This window comes from Canis lupus, chromosome 34, assembly GCF_048164855.1.
Source record: "Canis lupus baileyi chromosome 34, mCanLup2.hap1, whole genome shotgun sequence".
In the NCBI taxonomy this organism is placed as follows: Eukaryota; Metazoa; Chordata; class Mammalia; order Carnivora; family Canidae; genus Canis; species Canis lupus.
In genome coordinates this window covers 23,448,124-23,470,405 of record NC_132871.1, presented here as the reverse complement: position 1 = coordinate 23,470,405, position 22,282 = coordinate 23,448,124, and the positions used below count along the sequence as shown (strand labels likewise).

At 45.7% G+C, this 22,282-nt stretch overlaps 2 protein-coding genes across 9 annotated transcripts in view; one reads left to right on the top strand and one right to left on the bottom strand.

Annotated features, from left to right (window-relative positions):
• SLC4A10 (solute carrier family 4 member 10) overlaps nt 1–5,005 on the top strand; it is a 285,441-nt gene extending 280,436 nt beyond the window's left edge. For all 7 annotated transcript variants that reach the window (XM_072811530.1, XM_072811534.1, XM_072811529.1 and 4 more), the window contains one exon: nt 2,869–5,005. In XM_072811530.1, the coding sequence (XP_072667631.1) occupies nt 2,869–2,935 (67 nt within the window). In that variant the 3' untranslated portion in view covers nt 2,936–5,005. The remainder of the gene's footprint in view (nt 1–2,868) is intronic.
• A 6,446-nt stretch (nt 5,006–11,451) lies between these two features.
• The window catches only part of DPP4 (dipeptidyl peptidase 4), a 78,799-nt gene continuing 67,968 nt past the window's right edge, over nt 11,452–22,282 (bottom strand). For both annotated transcript variants that reach the window (XM_072811473.1, XM_072811474.1), the window contains exons 24-26: nt 14,459–14,531; nt 14,123–14,196; nt 11,452–12,591 (exon numbers count right to left, since the gene is read on the bottom strand). In XM_072811473.1, the coding sequence (XP_072667574.1) occupies nt 12,490–12,591; nt 14,123–14,196; nt 14,459–14,531 (249 nt within the window). In that variant the 3' untranslated portion in view covers nt 11,452–12,489. The remainder of the gene's footprint in view (nt 12,592–14,122; nt 14,197–14,458; nt 14,532–22,282) is intronic.

Genomic DNA, 22,282 nt, shown 5'->3' with positions numbered 1-22,282 from the left:
ACTAATTGCAAATTTGACCACATCTGTAAGATGTCTAATCTGATCCTTGTTCAACAGTGCAGTCATGTGACAGTCTCCTCTGTGGCTTATTGAATTGGCTTGGCAGAAATAGGTCTCATTAAAAACCATACTGCATCAGAATAGGTGAGCAACTGCTATGTCTTATATAAAACTGACACCCAAGATTGACATTTCTTGGGAAGGTAGCTGGCAACACTGGAAAAAACAAACAAACAAACAAACAAACAAACAAACCCCAAAAAACAGCACTTGGTTTTGCGCTGGTGGCAGAGGCAAGGCTCTGAGATCACCTTCTCTGCTCTCCTCTGGCCACCGACTCCCACCACCTTCTTATATCCTGGGTTCTCCTTTGCTCTGATTTCCTAGGCCTGTGCCCTCTCATGACCGCTTGGTAAATGTTGTTCATAACAACTATTTTGGTGTGATTGAAATATAACAGTTTTCATAGATCGCTTGGCAGCATGAAGGTAGGAAATCACATTCTGCTCTCTTCTGAAATACTATTTCCTTATATTTTATACTGTAACTCTTCAAAGGCAGGGCAATGTCTCATCTGTCTCGTGTCCCCTGGGCTTTGTAGAGGACCTGCTATATGATAGATGTGTAACGTATGCCTATTGCAATAGCATATCATAGATATGATACATATTTAATAAATGTAAGTAATATATTGATTACAATGCAAGTTTCGAATTGATTGGAGTCTTGAAAAATGACCGAAACACGGAATAAAGAGAGTAATAGTAAGAAGATAGGTTCAGTCGATAATATTTTTCATAGAAATCTTGAGCTGGTGATAAAATGCTTCATAGTGGGTTGAAATCTCATCTGATACCCCAACCACCGGTTTTTAAAGAAGGGGGAGACGCCTCCGGTCACTTGCTTGGTTATGGTTTTGTAACCAAACAATCAGTATGACCAAAGCAGGGCACCGGGAAGAACCAGTCCTGTGAATTGGGCCAACCTTCTGAATGTGGCTTTTCCACCGCCCGGTCGCTACCGGTGCCCTTGCCGCGTGCTGGTCGGTAACCAGGTTTCGGGGCGGAGCGCGGCGCCCCGGGAACTGCGCCTGTGCGCACAGGGGCCCGTGAGCCTCGCCCCTGCTGTCGGCGACCCGGCGGGGACCGGCCACTGCGTCTTGCTGGTGACGGAGATCAGCGGCCCCCGAATGCCGCGTTCGAGCCCCGAGAGAATGTAGGGACCCAAGAGTCCCAAAGTAACTGCCAGATGAGGACGCCGAGTCCCCGAGGGGTTCGGTAACTGGGCCCAGGTCCCGCGGGGCGCGGTGACCTCCGCACGGGGGAGGCCCGGGAAGCCCAGGAGCCGTCACCTGGGAAAGTAGGGCAGTGGGCACTTGTCACGTGAAAGGCACTTACAGTAGGAGACAGTGCGTCTTGCCGAGGGAGGGGTTAAGAGCAGAGTCCAGGCCCCGCACGGTCCTGGGCGCGCTGTCCCGGCGCTGGCGGGTGGGGGGGGGGGGGGCGCTGCTCACCTGCGGCCCCAGGGGGGGCTCCGGAGGGGGGGACAGCCCAGAAGGCCTGCTGCTCACCTGAAGGGGGCGGGGAGAGGGTAAGAGCCTGGAAGGCCTGTTGCTCACCTGAAGGGGGGCGTGGGTGCCCAGAAGGCCTGTTGCTCACCTGAAGGGGGGGGTAGCAGCCCAGAAGGCCTGTTGCTTGCCTGACGGGGGGGGGGGGGGGTAGCAGCCCAAGAAGGCCTGTTGCTCACCTGAAGGGGGGGGCGGGGGGGACCATTCCAAAAGCACACTCGGAGAATGTGGCACGTCGCTGACCACGAAGAAAAGGAGGCCGCAGGGGGAAGGAGGTGTGAACCGTCGCTCGACGCCTTTGGGCAGAGTCCCCGCACCACGGCTTCCCCGCAGCAAGGGTTTGGCGCGGTGGGGGGGGGGGGGCGGCACCCAGTCCCGGCGCCGGGGCGCAGCCTGCCCAGCTCGGGGCCCCGCGGGTGACAGGGAGGGACCGGGGGGGGGGGGGGGGCGGAGCTGCCCGCCCCCGAGCTCGGCACTGGAATGTTCCAGGAAACCTGGAGCAGAAAAGCAGGGAAGGTGCTCCCGGGAGAAGGAAGAGAGGTGTAGACCGGCGGCGTCTTGTCGCCTCTCGCCCAGGGCTCAAGCCAGCGGGGCGGGGCTCGGGGCACCGGGAGGACTGCCCGGGGGGGTGGGGGGAGCACCGTCCTGACGAACACCCCGCCGCGCCCCCCAAGACCAGACCCGGCCTCTGAAGGCGGCCCCCAAACACCTGCTGTGGCTCCGCCGGTGTAGACGCGGGGGCGGTGCCCGAGGGTGGGGCAGCCAGTGTAGACGCGGGGCTGTGCCCGAGGGTGGGGCAGCCAGTGTAGACGCAGGGCCGTGCCTGAGGGTGGGGCAGCCGGTGTAGACGCGGGGGCCGTGCCCGAGGGTAGGGCAGCCAGTGTAGACGCGGGGGCCGTGCCCGAGGGTGGGGCAGCCAGTGTAGACGCGGGGCCGTGCCTGAGGGTGGGGCAGCCGGTGTAGACGCGGGGCCGTGCCGGTCGCCCTGGGGTGGGGGGGACGCTGACCGCGCGAGCTTGCCTCCAGCCTGCATGCCTTGGAACGGTCTTACGATGTCTTGTCTGGGTTCGCGCTCCCACTTTTTGGCATCTCCCCCCTTCCTGCGGTTCCTGGCCTCTACCTCTCGGAAGAGGGCAGGGGGTCTGAATTGCCGCCTGTCTACGCTTCGCAGCGTGAAAGAGCAGCGATGCTAAGGGCCGGGGTGCGTCGGGTTGACGGGTTTTGAGTCAGGGCAAGCAGATCTCACAGGAGCCGTGCGGGATGGCAATAATCCATTTCTCCTTTTGTTTCCCCCCCTGTAGCATCGAAAGCCGAAAAGAGAAGAAAGCTGACTCAGGGAAAGGTGTTGACAGGGAGACTTGTCTATGACTTGATCTTCAATTTATTTTTTACATATATATGAGAAGAGTGCCACAATTATTAATAAAACTGCTTTGATCATGTATTGTAAATTCTGTCTCTCATCCCAAATCCACCTTCATACTGTAAGTAGTGCGATCCTTGTTTCATTTCTGTGTTTAAACTTCTGAACAGTGAGACGCCCTTGTGAGCATATACAGTAGCTGATGCAAAAATCTCTGTGCTCCTTGCTGTACGTTAGACATTTGTAAACACTGGATTCTCATCGTTAGTTCGATGAGAGCAATAGCTTTCTTAAAGAGATGTCCTATTTACCTAGTTTGTATTTTCCTACTTTAGTGACCTGAAGCTACCTGGTCATTTCATTCGGAAGAATTTTGAAAGGTAGTCTTAACTGCTTTTTATTTTTTATAGCTTAGCATTAGTGACTTATTTCAAAAAAAAAAAAAAAAAACCAACAAAAAACCCAAATCAAAAAGGTTAGTTTGGAAGCATTTTTTAATAATTGTATTTGTGCATTTCCTTGATTTATTATGATACATTTAATACTTAAGAGTTTATATGTGACTAAAACTTAAAGTCATTTGAAAACATATGTAGAAACCTTTTACATAAGGTTTAAACAATTTGTTTAAAAGAATCAGAAACTAACCAGAGTCAAGTAGTGTTTGCTTAACAATTCAAGTTGTGATTACACCACCAAATACTAGGCTTGTTATGAAATGCTTCAGGAAAACTTTGTAAGTTTTGTGAGATTTTGAATATAAACCTTTATCAGAAATATGCCGTTAAATTTCTCTCCCATTAAAAACAAATGTTTTCCAAATAAACCTATCATATACATATTCACGGAAGGCCACGTGGTGAGTCCTTGTACATGGAATTTCACTCCTGTATAGTTATTCTGCTGCTAAAGGTCACGTACTGCTTAATGCTGCTTCTGAATCATGTTCTAATGTTAGGCTGACAGGTCTCCAACTATATTTTTTTCTTCTGCAAAGCTCTTTTCCACTTTTTAATTGAATGCATGTTGCAGAAAAATAATCTTTTAAATGAATATTTCAGATTCTGTTTGAGAAGGTTCTGTAGATATTTCAGTCCATATGAAAGAATGCATTTTTACTAAGCTTTCACAAGAGGAAGGAAAGTTAAGAGTTTTTGAACATTACTAAAAATACGGTATTTCATTCCATTTTAGATAATGTGAAGTTAATAAAGATGAAATCTTGTAATACTCTTATTTCCTAAGAAGGACCAGTGATCATCAATCTTATAATCTGCAGTGTCCAATTTTACAATAATTCAGAGCTCTGCGGCTTTTCCAAGCTATTAATTACATATTCTGTACATAAGTGTACATGAAAAGTAAAAAAAAAAAAAAATCCTCTTGTGATCAAGCTTATGAGGGAAATAGAAAACCCCAACAAAGCCTCCATCAGATTAAACATTTTGATATTTCTGAAAATTCCCCTCAGTCTTTTAAGGAGCCACTTCTTTTATGGAATGTAAACCTAAAAAAATATAAGAATAATTCGCAGCTAATACAGCCTGTGTTTATAAATGCCAAGGAAAATTACAAAAACTTTCCATTCCAAGTGTGTTACCTTTGTGTGTTTTATAATACAGATACTACATTGTAAACATTCCCATTGTTTTATGATTTAGACTAGCTGTACATGCCAGTTAGTCCCCAAAGCAGCCTCCTAGTGTTTTAATATATTAAAAACTGTTCTGTTACAAATGATCATGGTGAATTAAAACCTTCACATGATCACTTATTTGAATAAGCAATCATACCCAATGAAATTCTGTATTTCTGAGTATTTTTATAGTCATTTTGTTCTTGTGTGAATTTTAATGCTATCTCTATGTTAATCCTAATATTTTGAAATCATATAAAATATAAGAAAAAAATGTAGTGTTATATATTTCCTCCTAATTTCAGATTCCTGGTCAAAATTACTGAATATCTTGAATGTAATTTATTGCAAAGTTCAAGTAATGTGTAAATGTGACTAGGATATTGTGTTTTTCACAACTAAGAAATGTTATGTGGAAATAAATATTTATCCTAATTAATTTCCTTGCACATTTTAAATTGTGATGCAAAGTGTCTTGTCTTTTTTCTCCTTAGTGTTGCTCAGTAGATCAATGTAGAACATTTTGACTGAACATAGTATTCAAATTTAACCCCCCCCCGCCGTTAAGAAAATTTGGTGACAGAAACACTTTAAGAGTATTCTGACAATTTGGACTTTATGAAAAGAATATTATGAGAGCTATCGTAGGATATGTCTCTTCATTTTTCCAAAAAGCAGTGACTTGAGTGCAAATGGCATTGCTCCCAAGACTAGTCAAATCTTCCAAGTTCGTTAGTAGGATTTCCCATAAGTAGAACCCTTTACCTTAGACTTCTGTTTCCAGCACCACCACCCCCACCACCACACACACACACACCATGGGAAAAGCATTTCCTAAAATCTCTCTCCTCCCTGCTCGTTACAGTGGGTCAGATGGGACCATCATTCTTGTGTAGCCATCTGGCAGTGTGTTTGGAGGTAATTACATTCAGAACTCTAATGTAAGGGTTAGTATTTTTCTTTTGACTTGTGAGTTTACTTTATAATTGCTACCATTTAACAGCCTTTGATATTGGGAAGTTTTTTCCTGAATATAACCTGAATATCTCCTTGGTGTAGTTTAAATCCATAGCTTAATAGAAACTCTTCACCAATAATTCACAAGCAACCCATATTTCAACACTCTACCTAAATCTTTTAGGATTTGTCTTGAATCTTAAAAGTATGCTCATTATTATGATTTTTTTTTTCTGTCTGCACTGATCCACTCTGTTCCTGTTTAACTGTTCACTCCTGGTCACTTGACTATTTTACCATGGTTTCAAAATTGCTACCCAAACGTTATAATAAGTATCTTGTATATTCATTCATTCAAATGAAATGAGATGGGATGCCTGGGTGGCTCAGCGGCTGAGCATCTGCCTTCACCTCAGGGTGTGATCCTGGGGTCCCGGGATTGAGTCCCACATCAGGCTCCCTCCCTCCCCCGCAGGGAGCCTGCTTCTCTCTCTACCTGTGCCTCTCATGCATAAATCAATTTAGAAAAAAAAATGAAATGAGAGTCATTTGGATATGGTGGTTCTCTAAATATATATTTGAAAAGGCTGTTCGCAATCAGTACCTTTGAAGAAGCCCAATATTAAAGGGTTACTAGTAACACTTTATTTTCCAGATCTCTTTGGGTTTTTCCTCAGAAACCTGCAGTTCACTGATAAAACTGTCACTCCGTGTCAGTTTCTTTCTTTCTTTTTTTTAAGATTTTTATTTATTCGTTCATGAGAGACACAGGCAGAGGGAGAAGCAGGCCCCATGCAGGGAGCCCTATGTGGGACTCGATCTCAGGACTCCAGGATCAGGCCCTGGGCTGAAGGTGACGCTAAACCGCTGAGCCACCCAGGGCTGCCCATCTGTGTCAGTTTCTATTGGTGTATTGGCCACCACTTTTCGAGCTGGAACTTTGAAAATAGAACTGTGGTCCTTGCTTTTAAGGGCTCAGTAGACACATAGCTATAAGACAATATGATATGTACTGAGTTGGCTGTATAAGGAAAGCAGTGAATAACTCAAAGATGGATCTTTGACTAGGATAGAGTTTGAGGAAAATGTTATATAAGAGGTAGCATATGAATTAGGATGGAAATGGGGAAGGAAACCTACTCCAAGAGCTGCAGAGATTCTCAAACACATGCCAGTATTGAAATAAAAATGAAATAAAAAAGTAAAGATGTATGGTGTAACTGAATCCTGACATATTTGATGTATGGCATATTTGGAACCAAGCAAACAGTCCAGGGTGGTGGAGTGTTAGGAGGGTAGTGAAGACCTGTAAGAAAAGGTAGAACTACAAGTAGACCACATTATAAATGATGTTAAATTCTATAGTAGGATATTCGAACTTTATCCATTAAAAGTTTTGAGCAATGGAAAGGCATGAATTTTTGGCAAGATTAGTCTAGCAGCACAGTGGAGAATATAGTGGGGAAAAAAACGTGGGATTATTTCCTTAGGGATCCTGCACCCAGGACGACTCTGAGGCTCAAACCAAACTCTCTGTGAGTGATCTATAAACTTTTATTATGATTGAAACCAAATAGGCTTAAACCTTAGGTACTTAAGTAACTCCAGACACAACAGCTTTATTATAAATTATTTCATATAGAATAAGATCTATATCTGGAGATAAATATCATATATATATAGGTATATACGTATATATATGATGTTTTGGGTTGTATTTGAAAAAAAAAAAGTTCCAAAAGCATGGTTATCAACAGTAATCTTGAGACTATTAAAGAAATCTAAGTGTAGTACAAAATTCAGCCAATGGCAGCTCATGGATCCAGAAACCACCTTCCTTCATCCACCTTTTCACTCCACTCGTCCTATCGTTCTTATCATAGACTTAGCTTTATGTCTAGGTACTCTCGCCTTTTGATGTGTGTAGTTAAAGATTTCTGCCATGTGACTTACTTCTTTCATTTGTTTATAAGCTTCTTAAAGCTAAGAATAGAGTTTTATCCCTTCTTTATAACTCTCTAGAGTCTAGGTCTGGGACTGGCTCTTTATCCAGCTGGGAAAGGCTGTGGACAGAACCCTAAGTAAAATATACAAGATGCTGCTTCTCAGGTTATTAAGAAGGATTAAAGATAAACGCAGTATGGAAACAAAAGCAAATGCTTATTGAGCACCTTCATGGGCTCAGCCCCTGTAGGTAGACACGGGCACCTAAGGTGGGGACCTGTGTAAGCTATAGAGTCATCAGTGGAGTCATCAAACCAGGATAAAAAGCTAAATAGCTGTGAATGGGGGAGGTGGAGGGAGGGAGGAAGGTGCAGGGCATGGATATAATGCCGGCAGACTAGATACACAAATCTTCATAGCGATGACACAATTCGGTGAAGTAGGTGTTTTTGTACTTTTTTCAAATTAAGAAACTGGGGCTCAAAGAGGCTCAGCAATGTTCTTTAAAATGTTTCTCACCATGAGTGGCGATGCTGAGTTTCTTTTTTATTTATTTATTTATTTATTTATTTATTTTTAATTTATTTTTTATTGGTGTTCAATTTACTAACATACAGAATAACACCCAGTGCCCGTCACCCATTCACTCCCACCCCCCGCCCTCCTCCCCTTCTACCACCCCTAGTTCGTTTCCCAGAGTTAGCAGTCTTTACGTTCTGTCTCCCTTTCGGATATTTCCCACACATTTCTTCTCCCTTCCCTTATATTCCCTTTCACTATTATTTATATTCCCCAAATGAATGAGAACATATAATGTTTGTCCTTCTCCGACTGACTTCTAACCCACGTGCACCTTATCTAGGCTGCAGCGCACTGAGTCTCCAACAGGAGGCGAGGTGTGACCTGCTTCCCCCCTGGCAGGGTACTCATTCTGGGTCACGCAACCAGAATCAGGTTAAGATGAGTAATATTTCTTCCGAGCATGTTACTTTGTGACTCATGTTTCTGTGATCAACATTGGACATCAGACATAGCCAGTGAAATATTTTGCTTACGAGTCACAAGTATCATGACCTTGGATGGAAGAAGCTTCATGAAATCATCAGGGTTTTGGTTATTTGGTGGGTCACTCTTCTCATCAAATATGTGTTGTAAATAATCTGACAAACTTGGGGCGAATTGTTCAGATGAAAGATTGTGAAGAATAAAAACATTAATTGAGTTGGTGGAAATTTAAAGTCTGTAACACCAGAAAAGATATCCCTCTCGCTTTAGCAGTAAGGAAATGACCTTTTTATTAATTCAAATTCTCAAGTTTGTTAATATTGTCACAGAGGGCAACATGCAGAAAGAGAAGTTTCTACTGAGCATGACATTGGTCTTATTAATAATACCATGCTCTGGGCTTTTCTGATGGGCAGTGATGTTATGCTTTGTTATTCACATTCATCTTTCATTCTCAATCACCTAGATCCCTTAGACATCCTGGAGACACACTCCAGATCATTCAGGATGTATGTAAAAAGGTTCTTGGACACTGCTGAAAGAACTGTCACAAAGTTGGCAGACCAAAATTCTCTTACATTATGAAAAAAGCCATCCTTGTGTTTTGGTATGTTTTTCAGTTAGAACTTACTGAATCTTAAATATTGTACAAATCTAGTAGTTTTATAAATTGGAATTCTCACGTCAGCTTAGAACAAAAGCAGCAAATGCTACAAATAGTACAACCGGTAGCTTCAGTGACCACCTGTGAATAAGAAAGAAAATACCCAGCACCTGGGTGGCTCAGTTGGTTAAGCCTCTGCCTTCAGCTCAGGTCATGATCTCAGGGTCCTAGGATCAAGTCCTACGTTTGCCTCCCTGCTCGGGGTGGGGTTGGGGGGGCTGCTTCTCCCTCTCCCTGCCATTCCCCTTGCTTGTGCTGTCAAACAGATGAATGTAATCTTAAAGGAAAAAAAAAAAAAGCAAAATACCCAGAATGACACATAGCCTAGTGTGATAATTAATCTTTATGTTGGTGGCTTTGAGTCATTAAGGATGCACTGAATTATGTTCTGTGCCTTCTAGTTAAGAAAACATGGAGGTATATAATCATTTTTAGCAAGACTCCCAATAAAAAAAGGTCTAAAAATAAATTTTCAAGTGATTTTCTAAAAATCTTGAGCAAAACTTCAACTTTGTATCCATAGAAGAAATGTGAACCCTGCTCCTTCCCTTGGTGTGTGTGCCCCCCGGGTGCTGGCGCGCTCCATCAGGTGGTGTCTGCTGAGAGTCCGTGTGCCTGCTGAGGCTGCAACTCTCAATGGCAGGCCAGTCTGCACCTCTTAGTGCTATGATTAGTTCCTGCGTGTTTCCAGCTTAGACTCAGATTAAGTTTATCTCTAAGTTGTCAACTTCTTTACCTTTTCCAATCAGCCAATTTAAAAACCTTACTGGAGAGAAAAACTTGTCCTGTGAGGGTTGAATGAAATCTAACTTCAATCACATTATTACCATTTGTAACCCTCATTATGTGAAAAATATGTGCTAGGACTTTTTTTCTACCTCTGGTTTCCAGAGAAAATAACATGTTCAGAAACTAAAGGAACAATGAATGGTATAGTTTTATCAAAACTATTGTACAATAGTTATACAATATCAGATATTATATACGATGGTCTTAATATCTGTGCAGTATCTGATATTGTACAATATCTCCTATCGTAGAGTGGGCTTATTGATATCTGTAAAATATCTGGTATTGTGTAGTATCTGATATTGCCAAATGGTCTTAATATCTGTATGGCATCTTATATTGTACAATGTCTAGTTTCTTTTTTTTTAGATTTTATTTATTCAAGACACAGAGAGAGAGAGACAGAGAGACAGAGAGAGAGGCAGAGACACAGGCAGAGGGAGAAGCAGGCTCCTTGCAGGGACCCTGACATGGGACTTGATCCCGGATCCCCAGGATCACACCCTGGGCTGAAGGTGGAGCCAAACCGCTGGGCCATCGGGGCTGCCTCAATGTCTGGTTTCAATTACAATAAAAGAAGAATTTCTATTAAATTTGCTCTTACGACTATTAATTCAGTCCAGAACGTGTCCACATGATCTATGACTACTGTTTCTGGATATAGAACTCTGCAAAGATTGGTCCAGTTACTCAAGATGATTGAACTCTATTAAGAAATAGAATTATGACAAGAGCCCTCCAGGTTTGAAGGTCGATGTATGGCTCTAATGGATGAGTCGGATTTGGGCCGTCGGGTGAAGCTACTCAATGGCACGTTCCCAAAGTACAACTGAAGCTGAATTTCACAACCCTCTGTCCATTCCCATGTGTGACTCACTAGTCTTATGTTGAATTGATAGATTTTTTTCCATTTCTTCTATTTTTAGATTTTTGTGCTGGAGCTTATCACTCTTAGATAACTTTTTCCAGCAAATGGTCTGAAGCTAAGTTTGAGTTCATAAAACCAATTAAAAAAAATGAGGCCATTTTGCAAACTGAACAAAAAAAAAATCATGTTTCCTCAGTTATCTGCTAGACTAAATTCAGCATCTGAAATCTATGCTTTCATTAATATAGATATGTCAGCCAAAAATAGTCAAACACTTAAGTAACTTTTTTTTTCTTAACTGAGATGATATTATTGATGTTATTTGTTCTTATAACATGAGCCCCATCATAGCTTCCTGGAATAAAATAATAAATTTTATATTACATAAAAAAATAAAAGTTACCTGGGTTTTTCAAAAGCTATATATGTGTGTGGTAGCAAATTGTATATGTATTACATAAAAGCCCTAGGAACTGCTTAATTTAACACATTTATATGTATCTTTTTTTTTTTTTTTTTTTTTTTACAAAAACTGAACTCTCTCCATGTTTACAAGGCAGACTGGGATAACAAGCAAAATAAACAAGAGCCTTTCTGGATAAGCGTGTCCATATGCCAATGTGGTTTAGGTCTCATTCAAGACAAAAAACGCATTACCTCTGAAAAAATGAAGGAACATTTATTAAATGACCAGGAGAAATTCCACAGTATGTAGTATGGGAATAATAATATGTAACTTTGTAGTTTATTTTCGATTTTTAAAAGCAAGCCCAAGGAAGTTAAAATATTCTTTTAATTAAGATGCTCAAAGAAATGAACTAAGAAAAATTGATGCAAGGACTCCTTCAAGTTAGAATTTGTGATACAAATATTTTCATCTCTTAACAGGGCAAGCTGATGTGTTCACATCTCAGTTCCAAGCTGCCTCTTTCACTAGGAAACATCAGTATTTTTTAAGGCACATTTACAATGCTTCCCCCTCCCCCTTGCTGTGTTTTTGTAGCACCTATAGCCATAACTGGCACCTGGGGGACTTGTATTGTTGGCAGATTCCCTCTCATTTCTTTGGAGTCTATTCAACTGCTGTGGTTTTACTCAGAAGTCAGTGCTTTGCATATATGATTTCCTGAGACTGTTTGAATAGTCTTTCTCAGAAAACCGTGCCAGTCTGGCTGTGAACAGCTCTTCTCCAAGAGTTGCTGACAGTAGCCTGGTCGGGTCATCGTGCTCGGACTTGGGTTCCCAGCCATGCCTACTACTTCTTTCCTCCACCTTTCTCTCCTTACCCCTGCCCCAGTGACCTCACTGCCCACACCTTGCCATCCCTTTAAAGAAGAGGATGAGATCTTGGACTAGTCCAGTTAGACAAAAATAAAATGCTTCTCAGGGAACCTATGCAAAGCTTCCATAAAGACAATTCATATTTGTTGTTTCAGCAACTGATGTGGAAATGATTTTAAATAATAAACAAACCCAGACGGAATAATTCAGACTTCAGGAAGGTAATAATCTGTTGCGAACACAGAAGTCCCTACTCAGGGTTACAGATGTAAATCCAGGAACAAACGTAACCTTGAATTTCTTGATTTGAGTGTACTTTTTTTTTTTTTTTAGATCATCATCTTAACAGTTCAGTTTTGAGATAGTGAGAACAAAAAATGGCTTTTAATAAGGTCTGACATGCTGTTTTGAGGTGCTAAGGTAAAGAGAAGCATTGTTTTATGAAGTGGCTCATGTGGGTATATATATGTTGGTGTGCTGTGCTGCTGGCAATCCCATGGTCTTCGTCTGTATACCACTGCAGAGAAAGAGAAAGGTCAGAATTAGGATGTCAGTTATCCTACTCTTTAAAAAAAAAAAAATCAAATAGGCTCTCACGAACCATACATAGAGTCAAAAAAATTGTTTTAAGGGTATGTATATTCTAATTAAACTATCCAAATCCATTTTCAGACTTGAATCAGAGGACACTTAGAACTACATTATGCACAGGAGAGAATGTTTATGCCATTAAAGCACGCTAGTTTTAATTAAGTGTTATCAAGTGCCAGATTTCTCCTACACTGCAATAAGAGAAACTACATTAAATGAGTTTTTTAAAAGCACTTTTTCCTAATATATGTTACCAAAGTACTAGAAAAATCTATTTCAACATTTCACATATATGTTTAACATGAGGTCAAAAGTCAAATGCGCTATTTTGCAAACACGTTGGTTTTTCACTAGAATTTTCTATCTGTACGTCTGACATTTATGAAAGTGTTGATGACCTGAGGCAAAAATGTGTCAACGCATCCCATATTAAACAAGTGAGAAGTCACTACTTGGCAAACATAAATTGCAGAGACTTAAATAAACTCTTAGAAATTGCCTAAAGTATCATGTCATTTCTTTGAGTGGTAGAAAAAGAAACCTCAACCTCTCATAAGGATCCGACCCCAAAAGGCATATGCCAGGTTTCTTTGGTATCAACTAACTGTCTCATTCTGATATAATGGGCACCATGTGAACTGATCACAGAGCAAGGTTGTGTGTGTGTGTGTGTGTGTGTGTGTGTGTGTATGGAGAGAATGAAGAAAAGTAGGTTTTCTAGCTAATACAGGCAAGAAAGTATTTTTGCACAAAAATATTTAGTGCAACGCACATGCATACACATGTAAGTATACAAACATACGCGTGTATATATGTCATACCTACACATAAAGCCTCTTATTTTCTTCTTGATCTGAAAAGGTCTTGTGTAGAAGATGAATTTGATTTAATGCCTACAAACAGCCCACTATACAGGCAATACCAGCTCTGAGCCATTTCCAACTCTCATATAAAACAAACCTAATTGTTCATTGCCTGTGGTCGTTCAACAAAAGATAATGTTGCACTTGCAAAAACCGAAGCAGGCCGCTTATTAACGTCCCACTGTTGTTAGACTGGCTAGTAATACATACTAGACAGAAACGGATTTATTTTCATATTGGAGCTGAGCTCCTATCATGCTGGTTTCACGTTAGAATTACTCTGCGGCACGTTTACTGAGTAAGTGATTACTTCCGAATCCAAACAGGGAGAGCCTGAGCAGCCACATGGATAGGAGAGCACTGTTTTGACACTCCCAGGATACGTTGTGCTTCTCAACCCCCGAGTCTCCAAGAGTTTTGAACATGACTCTGTCTGTGGCTTAAGGGTACCACTTCTGACTCCTCGTTGCAAAAACAAAACCCCTTGGAATCCTGTCCCTATCTCCTGGGCCTGCTGGAGGAGAAGGAGCCCCGCCAGGGGAAACCAAGGCCCCACCGGCAAGCTCCCTCCTTTTGCACCACGGTTTGCTGTACCATTGCTTGGAAATCCACTCCAGCATCCACCAGGGCTTTGGAGATCTGGGCCGACTGCTGAAAGTGAACGTTGTCTGCAAGGAGAGAAAGGAAACGTAAAGTAACTAATAGCCGCTCCTTTCCTGATAGGAAGGGTGGGAAAGGCACGGGAAGAAAGGGACTATTTGAAGTTCTAGGACTTAGCATCCCATTTAGCCCAAGACAAGTGAGTTGTGGAAAGCAACACTGTTTTATTGAAGTAAATGTAACAGTCTTGCCCCTCATGCTTTTGTTTTGTCAGTAGTGAAATTGCAAACCTGTCTGTGATACTAAAAAGTCTAATTAACTGAAACTCACCATCTGCTGTTCCATGAATAAGGAGGTACTCAACTTGTTTAAAATTTTCAGCTCTGCTCATGACTGTTGAATTCTGGAATTGGGAAAAAGAATGTCATTATTCAAAAAAAGATCTGCCATAAACTGATTTTTCACTTCAGTTTACAAAATAAAATGTTTTCAGCTGGGGCCCCCTTTGATACAAAATATAGCAAACCGATATTTAAGCAAATGCTGTCTCCATGCACAGCAGAATGCACAGCATGCCCCGAGCCTGGGAGACGGGACTGGAAAGGGGGGACGCCACATCTTCCTCGCACACGCAGGCAGGGGGCACCTGCCACCGGGGCTGCGCGCCGGCCCCGAGGCCCAGATCCCGGGCTGGCTGTGGCCTGTGCATTAGCGCGGGGCAGAGTCTCCTATTAGCAATGTATGTTCATGGGCTTGTGCTGTAGTTCAGCCAAAAAGTGTATTGCCATGGCAACCGTGTGTCACATGGTGCCATACATGCTACATTTCAAAGAGCCTGTACATAGCATTTGCAACTAAACACACTCTGCAATATGTCATATGAACTTTGGTCCACATTGCTAGGCAATGAGTGAGAAGGAAGTACTACCTCTTTGGGAACAGATGTTCCAAACCTAGGCAAATGTGACATATGGGAGGGGAAAGGGGTGAAAAAGATCAAGCGTGGCCTTAGGAAATCGGTGGGTTGTTGTCGTCTGCCTCCTTCTGTATTAGGGAAAATCCTGCCACTGGATCAAGCCATTGCCTAGTGGGCCAGAGAAATAGGGCCAGAAATGGGGAGGTAAGCTCTCTGAAGACCCGCCTCCTTGAGGCCGCACACCTGGCATGGGGAGGTGGGGGGGGGCTCAGGATGAGAAAGCCTTCGAGGGCACGGAGCTGGTCATCGGGTCTGGATTCGGGGATGTGTGCAAAGTTCGGAGGAGGCTCGGGGTGCCGGGGTCCACGTCTGTGGTCTCCCTGCGTGTTGGGCCGAGGAAGGGCCAGCGGTTCTCCGGTGCCTTTGCAAGTCCTCCAGCATCTTGGTGAATCAAAGTCAACTTTCTGAGAGCCACGGCTTGCATTTGCAGGCGCCCTTGTGGGGAACGCCGGCTCCCTGTGCCCCGACGGGGCCCCCCTGGCCGGCGGGGGTCACGGGGTCTGGGAGCCACCCCCCGGGGCAGGCTGCTCCCCAGGCTCGGCTTCTGCGCAGTGCGGGCGTCGGGAGGGGCGCTGCCCGGTGCGACCCTGCCCAGTCCTGCTCCCCCTGCTCCCCCGCGGGGCCCCCGCCACCAGGAGGAGGGGCTCGCGCGGGGCGGCATCCGCACGCGGGACGCCGTCTGCACCGAGGCCGCTGCAATTCCAAGCGGCGCGGGGGGCGGGCCTGGGGGCGGCCGAGGCGCCGGGGGGGCGGGGGGCGGGCAGCGGAGCCCCAGCGGCGGCGTCCGGGGCGGCCGTGCTCCCCGCGGAGGCGGCGGCGGGAGCCAACCCCGCCGGGGCCCGGGGCTGCAGAGCCGCTTCCCAGCCGCGCCGCCAGAGGCCGGGGCTCGCCGCCGCCCGCCCGCCCCCAGGCCCCAGTGCTCCCCGGCGCTCCCGGGCGCTCCCCCCGCCCCCCCCCCCCCCAGCCGTCGTGCAGGCCCGGCCGGCGCACACCTGCCCCGGTGCTTGCTAGGGCCGCGCCCAGCCTCGCGCTCTGCAAGCCCGCAGCTCCCCGCAGCTCCCCGCAGCCTGCCCGCGGGGACCCGGCCACACGGCGCGGGCCCTCGCCTCACCTCCGAGAGCCCCACCGGCCCTCCTGGCTTGGCAGCCTGCACCGCCAAAGCTGCTCCTACAACCTCCACGAGCCATAAAACTGAGAAATGTCATTGAAACATAGAGTAATAGTTAGGAGACATATAAATACGCAGGACAGTTAGCAAGGAATGTGATAACTACTGGAGTTTGGACCAAAACAGTTTCTGGCTGCCTTTTTTTTTTCTTAAATGGAGTGAATACAGGCTGAAAGAAGACAATTTTTATAAACAAGTAAAACCCTGAGCCTAAGATAAATGTTGTGATGTACACACTGTAGCTGTGATGAACTAGACATGGTGAGAAATGCAACATACTGAGAAAAAGACGAAAACTGTGATAAAAGTGTCATGATGCAAATTGTTTTACATTAACAATATTACACTACAAAGAAAGAAAGACAAATACTTTAATGCAGCAAGAGAAAAAATAAAACAAAAGCTTCCCCTGCGACGGTGAGCTAGGTGTGCCGGTTCCATGCACACATCGCCCTGCTCCCCGGAGAAGCATCCAGAGGGGCCTCCCCGCGAGGTGGGCAGGTGCACGGGCAGCCGGGAGCACCCAGCCCCTCTCAGGCTCTCTGGCAGCAGAGAGCAGGGCTCCCCGCCCGCCCCCCCCCAGACGCGGCGGTGGCACCTTGCCCCTGGCACCGCGATCGTGCCCTACCGGACCCCAGAATGCGGGCTTCTCAGGGAAGAGGGACCCTCCGCGGCCCACCGCGCGGCCCGCTCCACCCCGCGGACGGCCTCGGCCCACGCCGGAGCAACAGAGCCCGCCCTCACTGCAGGTGCGGTTAATAATCGGCAATAACGCCATCGTGCTATTTTAACCCACTAAAATAGGATAATCCCCATTTGCCTATCGATGGAAACAGAAATAGAAAAGGAAATGGATGACTAAGTTAGAAGCCGAATAGTCTATCACCAGCTACTAAAAAGGAAGCTCAGAGTGATAAATGGGCAAGGATGCAATGGTGGTGCAGTTGGCACTCTCCCGAGGCTAGAAACTTCCGGAGAGCCCCGCTGTCAGCAACAGTCTGGCAAAACGAAGTGGGAAGGATTGGTCCAGTGGCAGTGCCGATTCCACAGCATCTCTGTGAGGAGCTTTTCCCTCAAGCCCTGGAAGAACCATCTGTAGCTGCTTGTTGGATCACGCTGGTTCCTCAGTTACCTTCCAGCAAATAAATCTTTGTATTTTTGAAATAAAGAGAGAGCTGATGAGAGCGGTGGGGCACTGTGAGGAACAGAAGTTCTGACCGCTTTTAGGCCACCCTTGGGCCATCGAGGAACCCCAAGGACAAGTGGCGTCCTGAGGATGATCGGTTGCCGCGTTGCCGAGGCCTACCTCAAGGCAGGCGCAGGTGTCCCATTTAATCCCTTCACTAACCCTGTGGGGGGAGGCTTGATTCTTCCCATTATCCAGATGAGGAGACTGAGGTCCCGAGAGCTTACTTAACCTCTCCAAGCGCACACTGCTGGCACGTGGTGGAAGCCAAATTTGAGCCGAGGTCTAACTCCGAAGCCCGCGCCCCTTAACGTTACGGCCTAGTGTCCCTTCGCGTCCCAGCCAACAACCCATCACCATTTCCAGACTCTCGTAGGGAGAGCAAACGGCCCCTGGTCTGATGGACCACCCCGCACGTCAGTGCGATGGGACGGCCGCACCGGCTTCCTCTGTGCATCCTCCCGCTTGCAACCAAATCCTGCTAACTAGCTGGCATTAAGTAATGCTATTCTGGGAAGCACCGCTAATGCCACAGAAAACAGAGGCCACAGAAAATCTCTGAGAAAAAAATACTTTCCACCCACTATATCGGATGTTTTACTTGTTTACATTCTATCAAACAACTGTATCGGTGAGATGCCAAGGAAAGAGAACCCATCAACCCGACAGGGGGCTCTACCTCAGTCCTCACCAAGCAACACTGGCTTCTTTAAAGATCACACAGCAGTCAACATTTTATCAGCACTCAACAAACAAGTTAAGGTTTGGCTTAAATCTGAAGGTCTCTCTCCCTTTGGCATATTCTGGGATAATAGAACAAATGTCAAATCAGTACAAGATGGCATATTTACAAAATTGCACCCTGTTTTGCATAACCTAACGATGCAGCAGTTCTTAAGGATTGAACATTTCAAATCTGCTAGCAGAAGACTGCCAAATCTATGACTGTTTCGTACACTTGCCAAAAGCCTATCAAATTTTGAGCAAAATGCAAAATAAATCTCCTCTACAAGTTAAATCAGTCCCTTCTGTGTGTTCCAGGCTGCCCTCTTCTCTTGGCAACCAGGCTCAGGACTTGGGCCCCATCTCTCCTGCCCTTGATCTTCTGCTGCTCTGCGTATTCATGGATCCCTTCCCGCCCGCCGCAGGCTGTGGCCTGCCGTAGAGGCCACCATTTGGCCTGCTCTTCCCACGCCCTGCTTCCATGATATCCGTCGGTTCATCCAACCTGCTTCACAAATCCCCGGAAAACCAGCTGTACCTGCTACTCCGTGGGGCTGTGCTGCTGCCCCCTGTCCCTCCGCAACCCACAGAGAGCGTCTCCGCTCTCCCTCTTCGGCTCCTAAATCCCTCTTTGTTGGCCTGCAGAAGGGCCCTCCCTTCCCTACCCTCCGCATCTACATGTTATGTAACATGGTTGTGCCTCAGTTTCAGCGTCAATAAAATGAAGATAACTAGAGCACTCATCTCAGGGAACTGAGGGAGACAGGAACCCCAGAATAGTGTCTGCCCATAGAAGCAAGCGCTTCATGAATAAGTGAAGAAAAAAAAAATGAATGGAATAAAGAAAGCTGGATTCCCCCCCCCCCCCCCCCCCGCCCCCCTATCAGTTGAGAGGAGTTGAGGGGGAATGTGAAACCCTAACTTCCTGGCCACTTCCCTTCCCGGCCCCACATGCTCCGGAGGACAAACCTCTGGGGGCTTGTCACAGCTTGGGCACCACTGTCCTTTCTGCACTCGGGGGCACCTGTCATACCCGGGTTCACTCTTCCTACCTGCTCTCTTTCATTTCTCTTTGATCATTTTGTGGGTCTGCTTTTGCTCACCAACAAGGTAAGAAACTTCTGGGCAATTAGAACCCCAGGCACCGTTTCTGAGTGAGTGAAAGTTGGCCAGATGTTGAGTTTTTAAATAGGTTTGACTGCGAGGCCTCTGATGGAGCATGTGAAGGGCCACTTGTCATGCTGGTGAGCGACACGCTCCTCGGGCCCTGGCGGTGCTTGCTCTTTGCTCTTTGCCAGTGGGGGTGAGGGTTTTCTTACTGCCCAGCCGGTGCTTTTTGCTCAAATCTGTCACCATTGTGGTCTGCTGGGGACCAAGACTCACCGCAGAGATGTTTCCTCAGGGCTACAGGGCCTTGCCCCTTGGCACTAGGTGGGGGATTAGCTCCAGGGCTTGGGGGGGGGGGCACTGCTCATGCCACTGCAGTGGGTCTGAGCCTTAGTCCAGGGCCTGCTAATCTACACAGCAGCTCTGTACGAGTAGGAAAAGGCAGTCCTGGCTGGATGCAGCCCCAGAGGTTCGTGTCTCAGTGAATGAAGCAGAGACTGGCCCTCGGCACTGCGGGAGCTGAACAACTACACGTGGCATCCCTACCTGTTCCATTTGTGCATACGAACGGGTTCTCGGATTTCCTTTCCTAAATCGCAAGTAGGACCTTTATTTCACAAAATGTGCTTCTCTTGGTGATGTGGGTTTCTCCAAATTCTTCCAAATCTGGGTCATCGGTGACCTAATAATGAATCCTCTGTCTCTCTCTCTCTCTCTCTCTCTCTTTTTTTTTTTTAATTAAAAATTGTCTCTTCTCTTAGAAAGGCTACAATCCTGGCCACTCTATTGATGATATCTGCTGATATCTGCACTGCAAGTGTAAACAAAGATCAGGGCCTTCCTTCTGCGGAGCTTTGGGCTTTGGTCCTTCCCACCCTGGGTGCACTGCAGGGAGGCAGCGGCCCCGACGAAATGGGAATCATTTTCAAACTCTTCCCTTCTGACCCACAGACAGGCACAGGGTACTGAGAGCCTCTAAGGAATTGTCTTCTTTGTCTTTTCCAAAAGTGTGGGAGGAGGGAGGGAGGGAGGGAGGGAAAGAAAGAGAAGGAGAGAGAGAGAGAGAGAAATAAAAACAACCTGGGAAAGAAAAGTAAAAGATGGGGTCCAGAGGGGCAGCTGGGGCCTCGCAGGAAAAATAGAATCTTTGAATGTATTCTTGCCAGAGACAAAAGCACAGGCTTATTTAAAAAACAAAGGAGGGCAGCTTTATTCTAAAGCCTGCTGTGCACCAAATATAGGCACTTAGATTCAGCTCTCCACACTCTGAGGAAGCACTTACCAGGGTGGAAACAATTCAGCAGCGTTGCCTCCCCTTCCCCACACACCTTAACTCTCGCCCGCCCAAATCATTCCTCCGAGTAACACATTGGGAACCTTTAGCTCCCTGGTACTGGCAGTTTTAATGTGTCCATTGCCAGCACTGAATTTTGTGCCAAGAAAACTCGACTCCTGGCGTGGAAGGATTAAACAGTCCTCGGGTGCCATCTGTGCAGTGAAGTGAAAGAGTGACTTTATGCACCCAGTGTGCGTGTGTTGCCATTGGCAGTGGGAAGTGACTTCTATTTACATGACTACCTCATGCAGTGAACACCTAAGGGGAGAGAGGAACATGGCCACCTCAGGGCGAGTGGAGATGGGGAGGAGGGGATCCATGTGGGACCGAGGAGCCCATAGGGAAGTCTGGGAAAAGATGTGGGATGAAAGGGTAGGTTGAAACTAACCGTCCTAAAGGGGGAAGGCTGGTTGAAGAGGAAAGACCCTGTTGGCTGTTGGCTGATGTTCATGGAGGGGAGTAGGGTAGGTGCCATGGACTTCCCCAGGTGTCAGGGTTTGGGCTTGACCCTGTGCCTCTAGATTCAAAAAGACTTTTCAGAATGGGATTTTAAGAATGAACTTTTGACTTAACATCCACCAGGTTCTAGAGTCAGGGTGAGGGTTCTGGACAGTACATCTCGGTTTCGGGAGTTTTAGTACTTGGGATATTTGAAAAAGTGCCTTGGCAGCTCAGCATATATGGCATACTGCAGGAGGGATGGTTTTCAAGTGTGAGCATCCTGGTCAGGTTACAGACAAGAAAATTCCAGATGTAAAGAGGTGATGGAGATAAGCAATTTTTATAACAATGTTTGCCTTCAAAAAGTTCTTAAATCAGGAAAGGTCTTAAGGTTTACACTTCATATGGGGTCATCTGAAGAATACAGTATTGAGTAAATACTTCAACAGTTAATAATACTGCAGTATTAGGAAGTACAAAATAACCATGAGTCCAAGATAGGTAAACCGAAGATTAAGAGATCTACAAGACAATGTCATGAAAGTCAAATGGGGCAGCTAGTCCACTGGAAGAGCAGACTTCCTACTAAATGGAGATATAGGAGAAATGACATTCCAGGCAGAAGGAACAGAAGGGCATAAAAGGGAAAGGCCCAGAAATTTTCAGACAACAGTGACGTGTAATCAAGTGAACTGGACCATTGTAAGAAGGATGTTGAACACCTGATTAGAGTCAGGGTAGGACTCAGTTGAGTCACATGAAAGACCTGTGACAGTGTTGTATGTGGGGATGCGGGGACTAATCTCATGCCTCTTTGTGGTAAAGATGGGAGCATAGAAAGACAAGCTAAGGGGACACCAACTGGGTTATTGTTAGAAAAGTAGATAGTCATGTGACAGCGGCAATGTGGTGACAAAGAAAGGAAAGGATGTTTAAAGGAGTTTATTGGATGTGGAGAAGGAATGGGAAGAATTGAATCCAAAGTATTGTGGGGGACAACTGGCAGAAATGGGGACAACCGACAATGGGACTGCTGTGTAGTGGAAGATGATTGGTGCATCTCACTTTACAGGTTGTCACTTTTCTATCTTGACTGGAAAACACACACATAGGCACAGGCAGCCACATACTCCTCCCTGCACCCCCCTCCCCCAAACCTTCCTAAATGAAGCTGAAAGAGATAAAACTAAACTGTGTATACTTATGTTGCAAAACTG